Here is a 22,522-nt window from a genome sequence, read left to right as displayed (position 1 = left end):
GTTTTTCTAAGAAATAAATCTGGGTTAGACATTTGCAAGTCTAAGTGGAAGCTGAAAGCATGCAAATGAAGCAGCTGGAGTGTTTTGTGGTAGCTGCTTTCCTGTGCTAAACTGATTTACTTCTTTAAGGTCTGACCTCATCATCCTGTCAGTATGGGTTCCCACCTATAGTGTTAGTCGCAGTTTTCTACTTCAGCTAGAAAGCTAGAAATATTCACAATGTAATACAGACAGCAGGGAAGCGGGGTGGGTGGGTAAAACTGCTCTCTGCAATTGTAATTTTGTTAGTTCTGCGGAAGAGGCAGAGAAGTAAGAGATAGCAAAGGTTCCGTTTCCTTTCTGTGAGAGAAGGCCTTTGTTTCCCCTCTCGCAAAAAAATTTAAAAAATGTCAGTGCCTGGCAAGAAAGAGTTTGATGTTAAACAGATCCTAAGGCTGCGTTGGAGGTGGTTTAGTCATCCTTCTCAAGGTTCACCCAACAGTGGAAACTGCCTTCAGCAGGAAGGATATGAGCACAGAGGGACCTCGGTTCAGGGCAGATTGAAGAATCACTCTAGGGACAGAAACGGACTGAAGAAAAGCAACAGTCCTGTCCACCACAACATACTGGAACCAGAGTCAGGAGGCGTCCCTGCCTATCAAAAAGTCCTTCAGAACTGGCAAAAAGAAAACCTGACAGACCATTTTCGACCAAATGAAGATACTCTTAAAGCAGTGCCAGAGAAGAATTGGTTCAAAGAAGACTGTGAGAAGCCTTCACAAGAATTGGATATGATGGCTAATGACAATACAGCAGATTCTACAGTGAGGTAGGAGTTTTTGATGGTATAACTAAAAAACAGAATTTATGTTAACTTTCCCTATTTTAAATAGAAGATATGTACTAATCTCTGAACTCATGAAGTGAATGAAGGTCTTTCAAAAACGCTTTTACTCTAAGTCATTAAAGGAAAACAAAATATTTATATTTTATAATTAATGGAAAATATATTTTAGAGTTGTAGTTAACTTCTCTTTATTACATACCTTGTCCATTCAGTATTGTTTTAGCCCTAAAATATATTCATTATAGTTAACAATGCTCTCTGTATATTTTTTTGCTCAACTATCCAAAAAGTTGTGATTTTGTGTACAAAATTAATGAGTCATGTAGAACTTTTTAAAAGTTTGTTAGTTTGGACAACAATGACAAAATTTAAAAGTTCTAATTTAGCACCATATCCTTATTTGTTCTTATATATTGATGCTTTATTAGTGTTATGTGAGACTATGGGACAGCTTCTTATATCATTTGACTTTTACTTCAGGATTTGTAAGTTGTAAAAACAATAATTGTAAAAGCAATTGATGATTTCTGCAGTGTAATTAATGCATAAAATCTATAAACAATTTTTAACGCTTCAAATTATATAAAAGTTCAACATGGGGCTATGTAGAAATCTGGATATTTGGTATGCTGTTTCTACATTAGTATAGTGGAGGATAGGATAATTTTCTTTTTTTATTAATGGAAAAAAAGTGTAACTAAATTAAGGTAAAATTACAATCATTGTGAAAAATGGTTTCCTTACAGGAATTAAATCTTCTTGGTGAAATTAAACATGTGAACTATTTTGAGAGGTAACCATAAATATATTATATTGTTTATGATAGAAACTTATAAAGAAATACTTATATGAGTTCTAATTTATTATGTGATATAATTATATTAATAAAGTAATATACCATATTTCTTTTTTTAATAGCGGGTTGTAATTTTATCTCTGACTCAGCAGATTTTCTAATTAACTGTCTTCATTGTGAATGATAATTCTAGAAACTGTCCAATTTGGAAGCTAATAAATAAGTTTGACCATACTGCACTGAAATTTAAAAGATTCATTGTGACCTTCTAACAAAGGTTTTTGAGTACTGCTGAAATGGTTTTTCAGCATGAGAACATCTGCAATTAATTAACTTATACAGTACAATAAAGTTGCTACGTAAAAATGCCAGGTTATATGTCAAATACAAAGTTTCATCAAGTGACATTTAAAAATATATTTTCATATTTTATTTTGACAAAACTTCTTGTTATATTGGAAAGTTAATATATTCTTAAATTTTGAAAGTGGTTTTAGAAATGTACTAAGGCATGCATTACATATTTATTTTATAGTACTTTGCATCTTTTAAATTCAATTTAGTTATTTAAAATGTTTTGCTCTAGTTTAGGTGATAGGGTGCAATAATATTTAAGTTTCCATTATTAATGTACAACATTACTTCTTCTCATCCGTGATGTCAAAGTGTCCACAAACATTCTACCATCCCTATTTCTTCTCTAGTCCACTGTTTCTTCCTGAAAATCTGTGTTATTATTTGCTAATTGTTAGTTATGGTCTTCGTTTATGCTGTTACCTCCCTTAGCACCAAACATGTACTTGAAATCTTCCACCAATGTTTCCAGTGTTATTTGCCAACAGCCTATTCAGTCCTCCCACTCCATTCCCCATAATCTTCTATTTGCATTCTAGTTTTTGAAATTTTTTATTGGTTTATAACAACCTAAAACCTTGACATGTTTCTCTATATAATATAGATGAGTAAGATCTTCTTGTGTTTGTCATTCTGTCTAGAGTTTATTTCACTCAGCATTATACTCTCCAATTCTATCAATTGGATGACTTCATTATTTTCTGGTGGTTGCATATATTAGTCTAGTGTAAATATGTGTAGTAACTACTTTACCAATTCATCTGTTACTGGGAAATCGAGTTGCTTCCATATCCTGGCTATTTTACTGCAACAAACATGGGCTTGTAAATATCTCTTTGAATTGATAGTTTTCTAATGTGATGAGAGATATATAGAGGTGGGATAATTGGATCTAATGGGCACTCAATTTCTAGTTTTTGAGAAATCTCCATATTGCAATTTAAGTAGAAGGGAAGAGATAAATTAGAGACCTTACTAATTGAAATATAATAGCTTACAAAACTATCATTAACCATTTTAAATGCTCAGGTCTTGACCAGGAGAATTTGAGACATTTTCTTATGCCCTGTTTCTCTAATGCCTTTTAATATCACCATGATTGAGGAGCAGGAAGAAAGATTACTGAGAAGTTGGAAAAAGTCTGCCATTCCCTCAATAGAAATCTTCTGAGTAAAAGACAAATAGAAATGGAGTCTGTGAATGATTACATAGTTCAGTATGTTTCCTAGCATTCAGGGGAAAAATAAGGGTCTTTAAACAATCCCACTTTCCAAAAATATTGCAAGTGAAATAAATTACTAATACACAATAATACAAAACTCTATACTTATATTGAAAAATGATATTAAATCTCAGGGGCTGGAACAATAGCACAGCACACAGGGTGCTTGCCTTGCATGTGGCGAACCCAAGGTTCTATTTCTGTCACCACATATGGTTCCCCAACCCCTTTCTCGACTGATTCCTGAGCAGAGTCAGGATTAAGCCCCATGTGCTACTGATTGTGCCTCCCCAAACAAAATAATAATGTTAAGTAATAATTAGAGTTGTTTTAATATATAGATCTGAGTATATAAAAGTCCAGATGCAGGGCCAGAGCAATAGCATAGTTGCCTTGCATGCAACCAACTTGGGCTCAATTCCTGGCATCCCATATAGTCCCACCAGGAATAATTCCTGAGTGCAAAGCCAGGTGTAAGCCCTAAGCAGAACTGGTGTGGCCTCCAAAACAAACAAACAAACAAACAAACAAACAAAGCAAAAATACAAATGCATTCTTATGTATTTAAATTATAAATATTACTTTATTTAGGAACAACTGCTTATTATAAACTCACACGGAGGCTATTCACATGATTCACAAGTCAATATGATTCACCATTTACTCTTTGTCCTAGTTATCTAATTAACTCTGTATCTGCTTCCTCATAAAATCTTTTATCAGTGTCCTTTCTTTACTTTATTTCAAAATTTGCACTCTGAAATATAAAAACACGTTTGACTATATGATAGTCATGATTTTTATATGGCAGAGTAGTTTAATAATCAAATTATATACATGTAGAAAGAATGTTTTAATTTTCATAAAGAAATGATTTTGTAAGTACTCAGGTATTTGTCAAAATGTTAAACTTGATTTGTAAATACAAATGCAGTTCTTTCATTTTAGTTGAGGGCATTGAATAAAAATGCCCATAGTCTCTGTATAGTCCAAGAACAACATGTTCTTAGTACAAAAGGTAAAGGTTCAAAGCACTATTTGATTTAAAGGAATTAGCAGAAATGGTTATCACGGTCTCATTCAACCCACTTCACCTAATTTTACACTGAAGTATTTTGTATAAAAGTTTACTTCCAATGAAAAAATAAGGACCAAACTATACTTTAGAGCATTTTAACACATATTTTAAAGCCATTACAATTGCTTCTATCCTTTAAAATACGGAATCTCTATAGCCTGATCAAAAATTTCTACTCATTGCCCCATAATGAAATGTGTCATTTCTAACAATGTAATAGTACATAAATATTTAAGTTGCAATTACTTAAAATATATCTGAATTTGAAAGTTTGGAATTTTATTTTCATCTAGGTATCTGATATTATTTTAGGTTATTGTTCCTGTAAGTCGGGCTGGAGAGATAGCACAGTGGTAGGCATTTGCCTTGCTCCCAGTCAGCCTGGCCGAGCCGGGTTCAATTCCTCCGCCCCTCTCGGAGGGCTCGGCAAGCTACCGAGAGTATCTTGCTCACACAGAAAAGCCTGGCAAGCTCCCCGTGATGTATTCGATATGCCAAACACAGTAACAACAAGTCTCACAATGGAGACGTTACTGGGCCCGCTTATGCAAATCTATGAACAATGGGAGGACAGTGTGTTTGTTTCCTCTAAGTATTATAGTTAAGCAATCATCTATAGTTAAAATTTCTGATATTGGAAGGCAAATGTGTTTCAATTATGCATTCTGAAATTCAAATAACACTCAAATATATATATTGCTATTTAATAGGTTACCTTGAGAATACTATACTGATCTGTTACAAATTCTTAAAATGTTCAATTCCTTAATACTTTAGTTTAATGTTTATTTGTTTAACTTATTTATTAAACTGTCACCTCTCTGGGTTTTGGAAGACATCCTCTCCACACTTCAAAAACTGTCGATGCTTTTCTTCTGGACCTATAAAGTGGAAAGAATTGTACTGTTTGGGGTATACATATATAGAGATACATGCAAATATATGTGTACTTGTGTATGTGCATGTGTGTGTGATTCCTTTTCTTTTATTTTATTTGGGGGCTTCAGTGATCTGGGATTACTCCTGGATCTTCAAGCATGGAGCATTACTGACAGGCCTCAGAGGACTACATAGGTGGTCTGGACCAAATCCAGGTCTACAGCAAGGCAAAAGCCTTGGCCTATCTCTCTAGCCCCAAATATCTATGTTATTAATATATTCAAAGCTATATGAATGGAAATCAAAATAGAGGACAGAGGTACACTGTAACTTTAATAAAGATGTCAAATATTATATTATTTATAATAAAATCATTACAACTATTGCTTTAAAGTACGTTCTTCTAAAAACGTAATCCAAATGACACGTGGACAAACCTTGACAACAAAACACAATACAAATTATTTAAAAAGTAAAATATTAACACTTAAAACTCCATAGCATAGAGGTTAAGTTGCTTTACTTGATTTCAACCGTTCCTGATTTGATTCTTAGCATTGCAAATGGTTCCCCAAGTACTGCCAGTGGTGATCACTGAGCATCAAGCCTTAAGTATTCCTAAGCCTTGCCAGGTGTCGCTCCCAAAATAAAAATAAGGTACAGACATCTTGTTGATCTTTTTAAAATATAACTAATTATTAAATCATATTTTAACCTGAAATTGAAATGTTTGTGAAAATTATACTTAAAATAAAATATATGAATAAAAAAGAGAAAATACAAAGAGAAATTATATTAGATCCAAAGAATTCGAAACGATTTATATAAACACTATACTATGAAGGGAGATGGAACTGAAAATATTTTCTTGATGCATATCTTTGGAAACAAGTAACTATATGACAGCACAAATGTGCGGTCATGTCATATAGAGTCTATTTTCAAAGAATGAGTGACGAATAGAAGCATGGGAGTTGTGAAGTGATGTTACTGTAAAGAATATATTCACATGGGAGAGAAATTGGCAAATAGGACCTTAAATTTATTTTATTTTAACCTTAAAAGATAAAGATAAAAATATTCAGAAATTTTTGACAGTATATATTTAATGTAACATGGTGCTTTTCCTTTTCCTTTAGATCTGCAAATGTTATTATCTCTCAATTTAATAATAAGAAAACACTAGACATATTAAAATAGTCATTATAAAATTCTTTATTTCTAATTCTAAAGTTGTGAATATTATCAAATGGTAAAAAGAGGTATTAAGTGATATCATAGCATGTAATACAATTAACTTAGATGTGGCTGACTCAGATTCAATCCCCAGAACTCATTATGGTCCCCTGAGCCCCTGAGGAGTGATCTCTAAGTGCAGAGTAAGGAATAAGTTCTGAGTACAGTAGTATGCGGTCAAAGAGAACCAACAAATGTAAAATGGCAGCCTACAAAATCAATATGAAAATCTTGGCTATATTTCTTTTTTTTATTAGTGAAACAACATGAGGTACAGTTGTAGATTTATAAACTTTTGTGCTTGGGTTTCAGTTATACAATGATCGAGTACCAATTGTGTATAAATACCCTCCACCAATGCCCATTCTCCACCACCAATTATCCCAGCAGCCCTCCCACCAACTAACCCATCCCCCGACCCCATCCCGCATTTATGGCAGGGCATTCTCTTTTGCTCTCTCTTTCCTTTAGGGTTTTGTTGTTTGAAATAGAGGTATTGAGAGGCCATCATGTTTGGTCTATAATCTACTTTCAGCACGCATCCCACATCCCGAGCGATTCCTCGAAACATTCTTTACTTGGTGTTCCCTTCTCCGTCTGACCTGCTTTTCCTCCCAGCATGTGCTGGTGGCTTCCAAGCCATGCAGCAGACCTCCTGATACTTATCTCAACTATTTTTGGATGGTCATCTCCCATTCTGTTACTTTATATTTCGCAGATGAGTGCAGTCTTTCTATGTCTGTCCCTCTCTTTCTGGCTCATTTCAGTTAGCATGATACTTTCCATGTAGAACCAATTGTATGAAAATTTCATGACTTCATCTTTTCTAACAGCTGCATAGTATTCCATTGTGTATAAGTTCCAAAGTGTCTTTAACTAGTCATCTGTTCTGGGACACTCAGGTTTTTTCCAAATTTTTGCTTCTGTGAACAGTGCAGGAATGAATATACAAGTGAAGATGGCATTTCGACTTTACTTTTTTGCCTCTCTGGGATATATTCCCAGGAGTGGTATTGCTGGGTCAAATAGGAGCTCAATTTCTAATTTTATTAGAATTGTCCATACTGTCTTCCAAAAGGGCTATACCAGTTGGCATTACCACCAGCAGTGAAGGAGGGTCCCTTTCTCGCCACATCCGCGCCAACACCAGTTGCTTTTGTTCTTTGGGATGTGGGCCAGTCTCTGTATTGTGAGATAATATCTCATTGTTGCTTTGATCTACATCTCCCTGGTGATTAGTGATGTAGAGCATTTCCTCATGTGCCATTTAGCCATTCAGATTTCTTCTTTGAAAAAGTTTCTGTTCATTTCATCACCCCATTTTTGATGGGGTTGGATGTTTTCTTCTTGTGGAGTTCAACCAGTGCTTTGTATATTCTTGATATCAACCCCTTGTCGGATGGGTTTAGGGGGAATAACTTTTGCATTCTGTAAGCTGTCTTTGTATTTTGGTCGCTTTTTCTTTGGAGGTACAGAAGCTACTTAGTTTAAGATAGTCCCATTTGTCTATCTCTGTTTACACTTGCTTGGCCAGTTATGTGACATCTTGAAGATACCGTTAGGTTCAATGTCATGGAGGGTTTTGCCAACTTTATCTTACATGTACCTTATTGATTCCGATCTGATGTTGAGGTCTTTAATCCATTTGATCTTACTTTTGTACATGGTATTAGGTAGAGATCTGAGCCCATTTTTTTTTTGCATATAGCTGTGCAGTTATGCCAGCACAATTTGTTAAGAGGTTTTCCTTGCTCCACTTCAAATTCCTTGCTCCCTTATCAAAGATTGATTACCTGATCATATATTTGGGAGGGCTTGTCAGTATGTTCAACCATGTTCCATTGGTCTGCAGCTCTGCCTTTGTCCAGTAGTATAATGTTTTAATTATTACTGCTTTGTAGTAGAGTTTGAAGTTAGGGAGATTAATTCCTCCCATTTTCTTTGTCCCAAGAATTGCTTAAGCTATTCGTGGAGGCTTATTGTTCCATACGAATTTCTGGAGTGTTTGCTCCATTTCTTTGAAGAATATCATGGGTATCATTATAGGGATCGCATTGAGCTTGTTTAATGCTTTAAGAAATATTGCCATTTTGACAATGTTAATTCTCCCAATGCATGAGCAGGGGGATATCTTTCCATTTTCTCGTGTCCTCTTTTATTTCCTGAAGTATCGTTTTGTAGTTTTCTTTGTACAGGTCTTTTAAATCCTCAGATAAGCTGATTCCTAGGTATTTGATTTTCAGGGGGCACAATTGTGAACGGGATTGTTTTTTTCATGTCACTTTCTTCTCTCTCATTATTTGCGTCTAAGAAAGCCCTGGACTTTTAGGTATTGATTTTATAGCCTGCAACTTTCCTATACAAATCTATTGTTTCTAGGAATTTCTTGGTTGAGATTTTAGGGTTCTCTAAGTATAGTATCATATCTGGTTGATTTTTTCCTTTCCTACCCGAATCTTTTTCTTGCCTCACCCGCTATTGCAAGTACTTCCAGTTCTATATTGAACAGCAGTGGAGAGAGTAGGCATCCTTCTCTCGTCCCTGATTTTAGAGGGAAGATCTTTCAATTTTTTACTCACTGAGGATGATGTTTGCTGTAGGCTTATGGTAGATGGCTTTACTATATTGAGGAAAGTCCCTTCTATACCGTTTTTGGCTAGGGTTTTCATCATAAACGGTAAGTGGATCTTGTCAAATTCTTTCTCTGCATCTATTGATATGATCATCTGGTTCTTATCTTTACATTTGTTGATATGATGGATTATGTTCATTGATTTCCAAATGTTAAACCATCCTTGCATCCCCGAGATGAATCCCACTTGGTCGTGGTGTATGATCTTTTTGATGAACTGTTGAATTCTATTTGGTAATATTTTGTTGAGTATCGTCGCATCTGTGTTCATCACGGATATCGGCCTGTAGTTTTCTTTTGTTGTGGTGTCTTTGTTTACTTTTGGTATAAGAGAGATATGGGCTTCATAGAAACTGTTTGGGAAAGTTTCTGTTTCTTCAATTTCCTGGAAAATCTTGAGAAGAACTGGCAATAGGTCCTCTTTAAATGTTTTGAAAAATTCACTAGTGAATCCATCTGGACCTGGGCTTTTGTTTTTGGAAAGAGTTTTGATTACATGTTCAATTTCCTTGATATTAATAGGTCTATTCAGGTATTCCATATCTTCTTTGTTCAACTTTTGGTGATTATTGAATCCAGAAATTTATATATTTTCTCTAGGTTCTCTTGTTTTGTGGCACTTAGGCTCTCAAAGTACTCTCTGATGATCATCTGAATTTCTTTGGTTTCCGTTGTGATGTCCCCCTTTCCATTTCTGGCTCAGTTTATTAGGGTTCTCTCTTTCTCTCTTTCTTTGTGAGTCTTGCTAATGGTTTATTTATCTTGTTTTTTTTTCTCAAAGAACAAGCTCTTGTTTTCATTGATCTTTAGGATTGTTTTTTGGGGTTTCCATTTCATTGAATTCTGCTATAAGTTTTTTGATCTCCTTCCTTTTGCCTGGTTCAGCTTCTTTTGTTTGTCATTTTCTAAGATTTTGAGCTGTGAAGTCAAGTTGTTTATGTGGGCCCTTTCTTACTTCCTGAGAAATGCTTGCAGAGCTATAAAATTTTCCCTAAACATGGCTTTAGCTGCGTCCCACAGGTTCTGGTAGCTACTGTCTTCATTCTCATTTGTTTCCAGGTATCTTTTGATATCTTCTTTGATTTCTTTCCTGACCCACTCGTTGTATAACATTGAGTTGTTTAATTTCCAGATGTTTGATTTGGTTTTCTGCTATTGTACATGATTAATTTCCATCTTTTAATGCATTGTGTTCTGAAAAGATAGTTGATACAATGTCTATCTTCCTGATTCTGGAGAGGGATGCTTTGTGGCTCAGGACATTTTCTATTCTGGAAAATGTTCCATGTGCAGTGAAAAAAATGTATTTTTTTTGAGGGGATAAAAAGTTCTGTATATATCTATTAATACTCTCTTCTATTTCTTCCGTAAGAGCCATTATTTCTTTGCTTAGTTTTAATCTTTTTTCATCTATCCAGAGGTGATAAGGAGGTATTGAAGTCGCCAAGTACTATTGTGTTGTCCTTTTTAAGGTCTGTTAGCAGTTGTTGTAGGTATTTGGCTGGTCCCTCTTTGGTTGCATATACCTTTAGGAGTGTGATTTCTTCCTGCTGTATTTATTCCTTGATTAATAAAAATGGCCTTCACTCTCCCTTCTAATCTTTTTCAACTTGAAATCTATGTTGTCCGATACTAGTAAGGCCACCCCAACTTTTTTGAGGGGATTGTATGCTTGAAAGATTGTTTTCCATCCATTGACTTTAAGTCTGTTTGTTCTGACTCTTAAGATGTTTTTCTTGTAGGCAGAAGAATGTTGGATTCTGTCTCTGAATCCATTTTGCCATTCTGTGTCTCTTAATTCGTGAATTTACACCACTAACGTTGAGAGATTATTGTCATGGGGTTTTGTGTCATCTTTCTGTAAGGGTTGGTTTTGCTTGTAGGGATTTGTCTTGTCTTACAGTAGCCCCTTAAGCCCTATTTTTAGGTTTGGTTTTTATTCCATGAAGTTACTGAGCTGTTGTTTGTCCACAAAATAGTGTATCGTTCCTTCGAGTTTGAGTGAGATTTTAGCCAGATAAAGTATTCTTGGTGAAGCATTCATTTCAGTGAGATTTATCCCACTATTGCCTTCGGGCTTGGAGGGTTTCCTCTGATAGGTCTGCTGTGAATCTGAGAGGTGCTCCTTTGTATGTGATTTTCGTCTTTGACCTTGCTGCTTGCAGTATTGTGTCTCTATCTGTGGCATCCATCATTCTAACTATGATATGCCTTGTAGTGTTTTTGTTAGAGTCTCTTTTAGCTGATACCCTTTGGACTCCTTGATTCTGGATGCCTGTATTCTCCAGCTTTCGGAACTTTTGCGTAATGATTTATTTAACTCTGGCTTTTTTATTGGGATTGCTTCCCTGGCCTTCTGGTACTGCAGTGATTCTAATGTTGTTCTTCTTTGAATGATCCCCTAGGACTCTGAATCGCTCTAGAGTTATTTTGCGGTCTCTTGCCATTGTTTGTTTTTGCCTGTAGGCTTCGTGCAGCTCATCTTCCAGCTCATTGATATTGTCTTAATCTGTAGCCATTCTACTGTTGAGGGCACACACTGAGTTTTTAATTTCATCTATCAAATTTATTCGTGACACTTCTATGCGTAGCTTTTCAATTTCTGCTCTCATCTCTTCCTGTAATTTCTCGTTTGTCCGATTCATTATTTCTTCCATGTCCTCCTTTAACTTACTGGATATCTGTCCCACCGTATCTTTGAGTTCATTGAACATCTTCAGTAGTTCATCTCTGAATTCTTTATTAGTGAGCTCACATTTGTGAGTAATGTCTGTTGAGTCTTCTGGACTCTTTTCATCGTCCTCTCCTCATGTTGGGGATTTGTGCTGTTTCTTCATGTTGTGGTGGTGTTATCGAGACTGATAAGTGACACCAGATTGCCAGATTGCTGGGTGCGGGTAAAATAGGCCAGGCCCACTTCTGCAGGGGTCACGCCCACTTCTGCAGAGGCCACGCCCCTATGGGTACCTGGGAGAGGGGAAAAAGCTGGCTGCAGCGTTGGGAACGAACATGAAGGTGCTCGGGGTGGTTGGGTGGCCCAGGGTTCGAAAGAATGTCTGGGGCCTGGGCACAGAGAATTTGGCATCCTGGGGTTGATTATTCCTTGGCTGCAGTTCAATAAGCAAGTAACTGGCCATAAGAGAAAGGAAGAAAACAAATTTACAATTGAATTACCACTTACAAATTTAAAATTGTATATGAAATATTTTGAAATAAGAATGACAAAGAGGGACTGGAGTGATATCACAGCAGGTATGGCGTTTGTATTGCACACACCTGACACAGGTTCGATTCCCAGCATCCCATATGGTCCCCCGAGCACCACCAGGAGTAATTCCTGAGTGCATGACCCAGGAGTAATCCCAGTGCAATGCCAGGTGTGACCAAAAACTCCAAAAAAACTGACAAAAACTGACAAAGAAAGTGAATTTCTGCTAAACAGTAGAAATAGACACAGGGAAATGGAAAGATATCTAGTTGGGATAATAAACATTGTTAAGATGACTGTCTTATCCAAAGCACTATACAAACAATGAAATATCAAAAAAATTTCAATGTAGTTTTGATCTGCATCTCCCTGATGATTAATGATGTAGAGCACTTTCTCATGTGCTTTTTAGCCATTCGGATTTCTTCTTTGAGAAAAGTTATGTTCATTTCGTGGCCCCATTTTTTGATGGGGTTGGATGTTTTCTTCTTGTGGAGTTCAACCAGTATATCCTTGATATCAACCCCTTGTCGGATGTGTATTCGTCAAATATACTTTCCCATTCTGTAGACTGTCTTTGTATTTTGGTCACTGTTTCTTTTGAGGTGCAGAAGCTTCAGAGACTGGCCCACATCCAAAAGAACAAAAGTAAACTGTGTTGGCACAGATGTGGTGAGAAAGAGACCCTCCTTCACTGCTGGTGGGAATGCCGACTGGTTCAACCCTTTTGGAAAATAGTATGGACGATTCTCAAAAAACTAGAAATTGAGCTACCATTTGACCCAGCAATACCACTCCTGGGAATATACCCCGGAGAGGCAAAAAAGTATAGTCGAAGAGACATCTGCACTTGTTTGTTCATTGCAGCACTGTTTACAATAGCTAGAATATGGAAAAAACCTGAGTGCCCAAGAACAGATGACTGGTTAAAGAAACTTTGGTACATCTATACAATGGATTACTATGTAGCTGTTAGAAAAAATGAAGTCATGAAATTTACATACAATTGGTACTACATGGAGAATATCATGCTAAGTGAAATGAGCCAGAAAGAAAGGGACAGATATAGAAAGATTGCATTCATCTGGGGAACATAAAGTAACAAAGTAGGAAACTAACCCCCAAGCATAGCTGTGATAAATACCAGGAGGTTCACTCCATGGTTTGGAGGCCAGCCGCACACTCTAGGGGTAAAGGCAGCTCAGATAGAGAAGGGAGCACCAAATAAAGGGTGTTGGGAAGATCCGCCCAGGATGGGAGATGCATGATGAAAGTAGACTATACACCGAACATGATTGCCACCCAATGCCTCTTTTGCAAATCACAGCACCCAAAAGGAGAGCGAAAACAAAAGCGAGTGTCCTGCCACAGAACCATGGTGGGATGGGGGGATGGGGGGTGGGAGGGATACTGGGATTGGTGGGGGTGGAGAATGGGCACTGGTGGAGGGATGGGTACTTGATCATTGTATAATTGAAACCCAAGCACAAAAATTTGTAAGTCTACAACTGTACCCCATGGTGTTTTACTAATAAAAAAATGAAGAGATCTAAAAATAATTTCCAATGCAATCCATATAGGGCGTAGAAAATATATTACTAATGTTTATATGGGATAAATATTACAAAACAACTAAAGGAAATTTGAAAAAATCTGAGGCAGGACTGGAGCGATAGCACAGCAGTTAAGTCATCTGCTTTGCATGCAGCTGTTGCATATTCAATTCCAGCACCACACTCATCCCCTGATCCTCACCACAAATGATTCCTGAGTGAAGATTATCTTATCCTATAATCATTAAATTATACTATACTAATGCTGTTACTCCAGGCTTTGATACTACTACTTTGCTTCGGTTTGCAGCACTACACTATGGAATATTATAAAGCTACTGTAATTAGAGCAATACAGTATTGAAATAAAAATGCACTAAATACGGTGGAATGGAATTGGTAGCACATAAATAAGTCATCACGTGTAAGACATTTAATTTTCAACATAGGATCTGATATTTGTAACTTGAAAAAAAGAAGTCTCCAATAAGGAGTGTGAATAAAACTGGGTAGCTCTATGCAAAAGAATGAATTAAATAATTCTCACATAATGCACAAATGTTAACTAAAAATGGACTAAAGAATTAGATACTAGATGTGAAGCTATACACATACACTGAGAAAATAGGGGGAAGATACTCTGTGTACTGACTTTTGTAAGTTCTTCAGTTAGTGATTCCAATCCATAGGTAGTGAAAACAGAACAAAAATTAAACAAATGTGACTGCATCAAAATAAAATGTTTCTTCACATTGAAATAAAATAGCATGAAAACAAGAAAAAAAACCATTCACTGAATGTAGAAAATCTTTGAATGAGATACATCTGACAAATGGCTGATGTGAAATATAAATAAATAATTTCAAAGCTCAACAACAACAACACAAAAATAGAATGTATCATTTAATGAAAATGAAAATATTACAAAACACTTGGGAAAATCTGACAGACCCGATTTGTAAGGATCCCTATAGGAACCTAGTACGTGATATTCTGATAAATGCAAATATGTGAAAAATAAAACACAGTACATAAATTTGTTACAGTGTAGAATAATCATATTTTACATGCCTGAAATATAATTGATTATACTTTAAATAATTGTGAATACACTTGAAAATGTGATTTACGTTGATAAGTTATCAATGTTGAACATGAATATTCTTAAAAATAATAAAGAGAATAATCTCACTCACCTGTGGGTTATTGAGCAACAAAAAGGTAATAAAGAGTGTTTAACTGTTACAAACTCTTGTATTACCAAGCTGACATTACAGAACAATGTGGGGAGGAAATTGGAAGGGAAGAAAGATGAATTAGAACTGAGCTAAAGATGGTGGTTGAGGGAGAGTTCTTGGCCATTTTAGTGGTAGTGAGTTGCTATAACTATGCACATAAAAAATCACCAACGTTACCATTATTGTAAACATGTTACTTAAATGATGATAAAAAATAAGAAGAATCTTGTTTTGTCCAGTGGATAGAACGTGAGTGTCACCCAAACTTGCTATTTCAGTTCTACTCTTCTTACTGAAATATGGAATATAGTTCAACCTGCTAATTCAGTGCTGAAATGCTTACCGGGTCTGTGGGAACACAAACAAACTTGCTATTTCAGCCATACTATGCTCATCAGGTCCACAAGCAGACAGTCCAACTTCCTAAGTCAGCTTGACTCAGCACATGGTGTTCTCAAGTTAAACCAAAGCAAACGGAGACACATGGAGCATGGGTGATAAGAAAAATATGCTGATTCTGTCCACACTCAGTCACTCCCAAAACTCTTGGCAGTCAGCAAAAGAACCTATGACCCCATCTATGGAACATGGAAGAGCTAAGCTCCGTCTCACAGCTATGATGATGGATATCCCAATAGAGAGATTTTGGCATTTGGAGAGAGGCAGTATTTCTTGTTTCTCTGCCTCAGGGTTGAATAAAATTGACTCACTGATATGCTTGACTGCAAGAAGTTTAATTATTTTAGCTGTCGCCACACATATACTTCAAAGTATGGTGAATGGGCAACACTAGCTATCAGATAACCAGTACAGGAAGCAACCAAACAGACCTTTTCAAACTCAACATACAATATCAGAAGATAGTGGAAACTGTGCCCTCGGGTCATCTTTCACACCTGTATAAACATAACTCATTTGGGGAAATATGGTAATTAGTCCATCTGGAAGCAGCGAAAGCATGTTTCAACTTAGAGACACATGATTATATAAACAATAACAGAATCATATCTCCAGTTGCTACCCAGATATGCTGAGATTTGATTCGGTAATTGCTCTCCAGAACAAATATAAAACTTTCATAGCTACAAAGAACAGGTCACTGAACTGCTGTGACTGGGTATTTGGGATCACAATCTCCAGTTACATCCTTGAATGGTTGGTCTATGACATTATCGATAGCCAGATTCCAGCAAGTGATCCTTTGTCTAGAGTAGAGAACATATAGACCATTGAGGATTATCTGCTATAGCGCACTCACTAGGACCACAATCCCTGCAGACATCCAGACCCATACAAACCCACAGTCATAGGTAGCATCCTGATTCTGCAAAAAGTGATCCCCAAAAGACTTGTTCAGGTCAATTCGAAGTTGGAGATGCTCTTCTAATCCCTATGCACTACCAGGAGCAGTGAACAAATAAAGAAATTGAGTCAGATAAACAAATAAGGGCAAAAGCCTTTTTAAGTCCAAGTGATAGTAGAACTTTATAAATTACCTGAGGGGGGACTTAAAGCCAATAATACTTTTCATATTTAATGGGATTAAGTAATAAGCAGTAGTGATCAGCAAGAAACTTGGGAAAAGGTTGACTAATTGGAAAACATATCCATGAAGAACTAAAGACTGGTGTAACTGAGCTGAAAAACTCATTACCAGAAGTTGATATCAGAATGGAAGAAACTAGAAATAAATCAGTGATCATGAGGATAAGGACAAAGTACAAGATTTTAAGTGATGGCCACTTTTTGAAAATGAAGTAAATTTAGGGAAAACACAAGGCAACATCAAGTGTAACAAACTGCATCATAGGAATATAAGAAAGAGAGGAAAGAAAGGTCCAGAACAGCGACACAAATAAATACTAATCCCAAACTCCTTCTGTCTGAAGGAGATATGTGCACTGATCTAGGAGCACAAAAAATTCCAAACAAGATAAACCCAAGATGAAGAACCCCAAGATAAGTATAATCAAAATGGTGAGTACCAAAGAGATGTAGACTCCCAAATTAAGCAGAAGTAAAAAATCATTTTTAACAGAACTCTCACATAAGATTCATATAAGATTTCTCAAATGAAATACCTCATGATAGTAAAGACTATATATACAACAAACACATAGTTTACATCACACTTGTGTCAAAGAACTGAAGTTTTTCTTCTAAGATCTGGCCAAAGGCAAGAATATTCACTTTTCCATTATTATTTAACATAGCATTGGAAGTAATCATCAAAGCAATTAAGGAACAAAAAAAAGTCAGAAGTATGCACTTGATCACTTGATCACTTGATGCCCCGTTACTCATCGATTTGCTCGAGCGGGCGCCAGTAACGTCTCCATTTATCCCTGTTATGTGCTAGCGTAGCCCAATGGCATCTGCTCATTATAGGAACATGAAGAGCCTCAAACCGATCATTCAGGGTCTTGATGAAGAGGTCTGACAATCCATCAGGATGGATCAGTATGTCGGAGGGCAGTCATCTTGGTCTTGTAGTTGGTGAAGGACAGGTTGGCATTATGAATGCTTTTCCTGGCTTCTACCGCATCTACCAGCACTGCTGCTCTTCTGTCTTTGAGGTCATCCTTGATGGCTTCTCTGCACTGCTTTGCCAACTCAGATGTTTACTTGTGGTTGACTGAGGCATGTGCCAAGCCATGTTGGCGAATAAGCTCAAGAGTATTCGAAGAAAGGCGTTTTTTTGTGGTTATCTCTCTCTTGGCATTCCTCACACAATCATGGAGGTGCTGAACCAGTCGATCATATTCCTTGTCAATGTTGTCAATGACCGCATCTTCCAATGTTGCAGAAATAGTGCCAAAGAGCTCCCAGTTGCTGTTTGCTCTGGGACTTCTCTTAAACTTTGCATTCCTTTCTCCTCGCTCTGTGAAGTAGAATTTTGCATGAAGGAGACAGTGATCCGATCCCATTTGGAATTTTGAGACAACATCAAAATCGGTCAGGCAAAACCGTCGATTGAATATAATGTGGTCTATTTCATTGTGGAACTGTGCACCGGGATAATCCCATGTCCAATGTTTAGATTCGGCCTTTTGGAACTGTGAGTTACCATGGATGGTCTTGGTTTACATGATGAACTCAAACAGTCAGTCGCCTTGTTCGTTCCATTCTAGGCCATGGGTCCCCATGTGGAGTTCTTCGGCTGATCTTCTCAGTCCTATCTTGACATTAAAATCACCGACATTGATCTTGTAGAAGGTCTGGTCTTCTTTATAGAACCTCTCCAGCTCCATATAGAACTTTTTGATTTCTCCTTCACTGTAATTGGATGTTGGTGCATAGACAACGAAGATAGAAACCGCCGACAGTGAGCCACATCTATTCAAGTGTAATTGTCTGATTCGGATTGTTAGGCATTCGAACGAATCAATGCTCATGGCTAAATTCGTGTTGACAAGTATATGGACACCACCAACGCCTCTTTTGTTGCATGTTCCAAGGAACCGTTCTTCTCCAGTGTCGAAAATGGCGTGATGTGATTGATGCTTTCTCGTGTCTGTCAGACCAATGATGTCATACTTGATCTTTCACGCTTGTGCCATCAGGTCCTCAATGGATGCATCAGATACCAGCGTATGTGCATTGAAAGTACAGACAGTCATTTTTGTCTTTCTTCATTTTGGCAGCCTAGTTCGGCCTTGAGATTTTATCAGTCTCTCCTTCCACACCCTTCTTAACTCTGCCGTATTCAGGGTCAGGGGAATGAGATCCATTTTTTTCACTGGATTTGGCATATCGAATATACCATTTATATATATATATATATATATATACATTATATATATATAGTGCATACCAGAAGTTTGCATATTGAAAACTAAATTGAAATATCACTACTTGCAGATAGAGTGTTATTATTTGTTAATGACCTTAAGGACAACACCAAAGCTTTTATAAATATTTATTTAAATTTTTACTGCTTATTTAATATAATTACAATAGTGATTTTTTCTGTGAATGAATGTAGAATAAATATTTTGGACTTTCCAGGTCATTCATTTCATTAAAATTATATTGTTTTGTTTAAAAACATTAATCATACATAACATACAAGTAAATGACTGACTGTGACAATGCTAACATGAAGCCATAGTTATAGACATTGAACATGAAAGTTTACCTACTTTTCATGTAACTTTGATTATGCTAACTCATTATGCCAAACTTTGTTTTCATAGGACTTCAACTGTATTAAAGATTTGACTAGCTGCATTTGGTGTGTGCACAGTATTTTTTCAACTACTATTCAAGCAACATTTTGTCACTGTGTGATAAAAGAAGAAAATGCATTCTATTACAAACAGCTGTAAAAATTATCCCATGAAGCTGCTGAAAATAGACTATAGACCAAACACGATGGCCACTCAATACCCCTATTGCAAATCACAACACCCAAAAGGATAGAACAAAAGGGAATGCCCTGCCACAGAGACAGGATGGGGAGCGGGATAGGGTGGAGGGTGGGAGGGATAGTGGGGTATAATGGTGGAGGATGGGCACTGGTTGAGGGATGGGTATGTCATACATCATTGTATGACTGAAACGCAAACACGAAAGTTTGTAAGTATGTAACAGTACCTCACGGTGATTCACTAATAAAATAAAATCACCCCAATAGAGAGGAACAGGCGAATTATAAATGCAACAAGATTCAACAAGGGACTGGAGGCTGTAAATGAGAAAGTTTTAAACATTATCAACGCCAACTATCCTGTGAAAGATTTAGTAGCCTTAGAGCAAAAATGAATATTTTACTTTAAGGAGACTTGAGAAGAACTCCATTTACACTAATATGATACCCATTAATATATTGAATTTGCATATAATTTTCCCCCTGTTGTCTATAATCCATTAAATTGTTCTTTTTTCTCAAAAAAATCTCATGCAGTAGATATATAATAAAGGAGGGAAGCGTGTAATGGAGAAAAATAAAATCTTTTCAACAAATGGTGCTGAGAAAATTGGTTGCCAGATGCAAAAAAAAAGTTCTGGGTTATCATGTCATTACACGGCGCCAGGGGGCCAGTTGGTGGGTGTGATCCCCGCCTACTGGAATTCGGAGGATCTGGGTGGAGGATGCTCAGCCCCGATCCGAGTAGGCTTGGAGATCTCAGCCCTGGGACCCGCTTGCCTTTGTTTCTCTGCCGGTACCTTCAGGTGTGCAGAGAGTGGTCTCAGCATGGTGGTGGCTGGTCCTGGAGATCTTCGGCTGCCGGAGCCCTGGTCGGGGTGGGTAGGAAAGCTCAACCCGCTCCCCTCCAAGGAGCCCTGGCGAGGACAGCCAGGCAAGGGGGTAGGAGACTGCACTGTTCTCTTCCGGGAGACTATAAAAACCAGCTCCCGGAACCGCATGGCTGTGACATCTTATTATGACATCTTATTATCTCATTCCTACTTTGGACAAACTGGCAGGTTACCGAATGTAACCTGCCCACACGTCAGAGTCTGGGAAACTCCCCGTGGCATACCCGATATGCCAAATACCAGTAACAATGATGGGTCTCATTCTCCTAAAGAGCCTTGAATATAGCACTTTCTTAAAAATCTCAGGGCTAGGATGAAGGAGATGTTACTGGGGCCTGCTCGAGGCAATCGACGAATAACAGGATGGTTGTGATTTGTGATCATGTCATACTTTAAACAATATCAATATAAAATGAATCAAGATTTAGGTGTTTGGCCCTAATCCATTAATTGAAGTAAACATAGACAAAGTACTCAAAGATACTGAGCTTAGACACATTTTTAGTGATTCAGCTCTATTGACAAAAGAAAATAAAACTTAAGCAAATGGAATTATATGAAATTAAAAAAAAACTTATACAAGGTGAAAGAAACTATAATGGAAACAAAATCATAACTGCTAGAATGGGAGAAATCATTCTTATATCATACATATAAGTAATGTCCACTATGCATAAAGGACTCACAGAAATAAACAACAAAGAATACAAAAAATAAGCAATTCCATGAAATGAAAATTGATTTGATGAGCAGACACTTCTTTTTTTGTATTCTTTTTTAATTTTTTAAAAAATGAATAACTGTAAGGTACAGTTACAGACTTACAAACTTTCGTGCTTTTGTTTCAGTTATACAATGATCAAGTACCCATCCCTCCCTAGTGCCCATTCTCCACCACCAATGATCCCAGTATCCCTCCAACCACTCCCACCCATTTCCCCACTCCACCTGCCTCTGTGGCAGAGCATTCCATTTTGTTCTCTCTCTACTTTCGGGTGTTGTGGTTTGTAATATAGGTATTGAGTGGTCATCATATTCGGTCTATAGTCTACTTTCAGCTCTCATCTCGCACCCAGAGTTGGCCCTCCAAGCACCCTTTACTTGGTTGTCCCTTCACTTTCTGAGCTGCTTTTTCCATCAGCATGTGAGTCTGGCTTCCAAGCCATGGAACAATCCTTCTGGTATTCATCTCTTTTATTCTTGTGTATAAATCTCCCATTCTGTTACTTTATATTACACACATGAGTGCAATCTTTCTATGTCTGTCCCAATCTTTCTGACTCACTTCACTTACATAATTCTTTCCATGTTGATCCACTTTTATGCAAATTTTATGACTTCATCTTATCTAATACCTGCATAATATTCCATTGTGTATATGTACCAAAATTTCTTTAACCAGTTATCTCTTCTCAGGCACTCGGGGTTTTTTTTTTCCAGATTTTGGCTATTGTAAACAGTGCTGCAATGAACATACAAGTGCAGATGTCATTTCTACTATAGTTTTTTGCATCTCGGGGATATATTCCCAGAAGTGATATTGCTGGGTCAAATGGGAGCTCAATTTCTGTTTTGAGAAGCGTTCATACTGTCTTCCAAAAGAGCTGAACCAGTCAGCATTCCTACCAGCAGTGAAGGAGAGTCCCTTTCTCCCCACATCCACACCAATACCTGTTGTTTTTGTACTTTTGGAAATATGCCAGTCTCTGTGGTGTGAGATGACATCTCATTGTTGTTTTGAGCTGCATCTCCCTGATGATTAGTGATGAAGAGAATTTTTTCATGTGCCTTTTGACCATTCGGATTTCTTCTTTGAGAAAATTTCTTTTCATTTCATCGCCCCATTTTCTGATGGGGTTGGATGTTTTATTCTTGTAGAGTTCAACCAGTGTCTTGTATATCCTTGATATCAACCCCTTATCAGATGGGTATTGGATGAATATCCTTTTCCATTCTGTATATTGTCTTTGTATTTTGGCCACTACATCTTTTGAGGTGGAGAAACTTCTTAGTTTAGGATAGTCCTATTTGTTTATCTCTGTTTTCAATTCCTTGACTCAGTGTAGTGTCATCTTTGAAGATACCTTTAGCTTCAATGTCATGGAGGGTTTTGCCGACCTTGTCTTCCATGTACCTTATGGATTCTGGTCTGGAGTTGAGGTATTTAATCCATTTTGTTCTGATTTTTGTACATGGTGTAAGGTAGAGGTCTGAACACATTTTTTTTTTGCATGTAGC

The 22,522-nt window shown here is 37.0% G+C and overlaps 1 protein-coding gene across 1 annotated transcript in view; it reads left to right on the top strand.

Moving 5' to 3' along the window:
* The first annotated feature begins 250 nt into the window (after positions 1-250).
* The window catches only part of KLHL4 (kelch like family member 4), a 128,051-nt gene continuing 105,779 nt past the window's right edge, over positions 251-22,522 (top strand). Inside the window, exon 1 of the mRNA XM_056124111.1 lies at positions 251-808. Coding sequence (XP_055980086.1) covers positions 387-808 — 422 coding nt within the window. The 5' untranslated portion in view covers positions 251-386. The remainder of the gene's footprint in view (positions 809-22,522) is intronic.

The sequence above is a fragment of the Sorex fumeus genome, unplaced genomic scaffold (genome assembly GCF_029834395.1).
Source record: "Sorex fumeus unplaced genomic scaffold, SorFum_2.1 ptg000050l, whole genome shotgun sequence".
Taxonomy (NCBI): Eukaryota; Metazoa; Chordata; class Mammalia; order Eulipotyphla; family Soricidae; genus Sorex; species Sorex fumeus.
The sequence above is the reverse complement of the archived record's forward strand: the minus strand, read 5'-3'. Positions and strand labels throughout refer to the sequence as shown.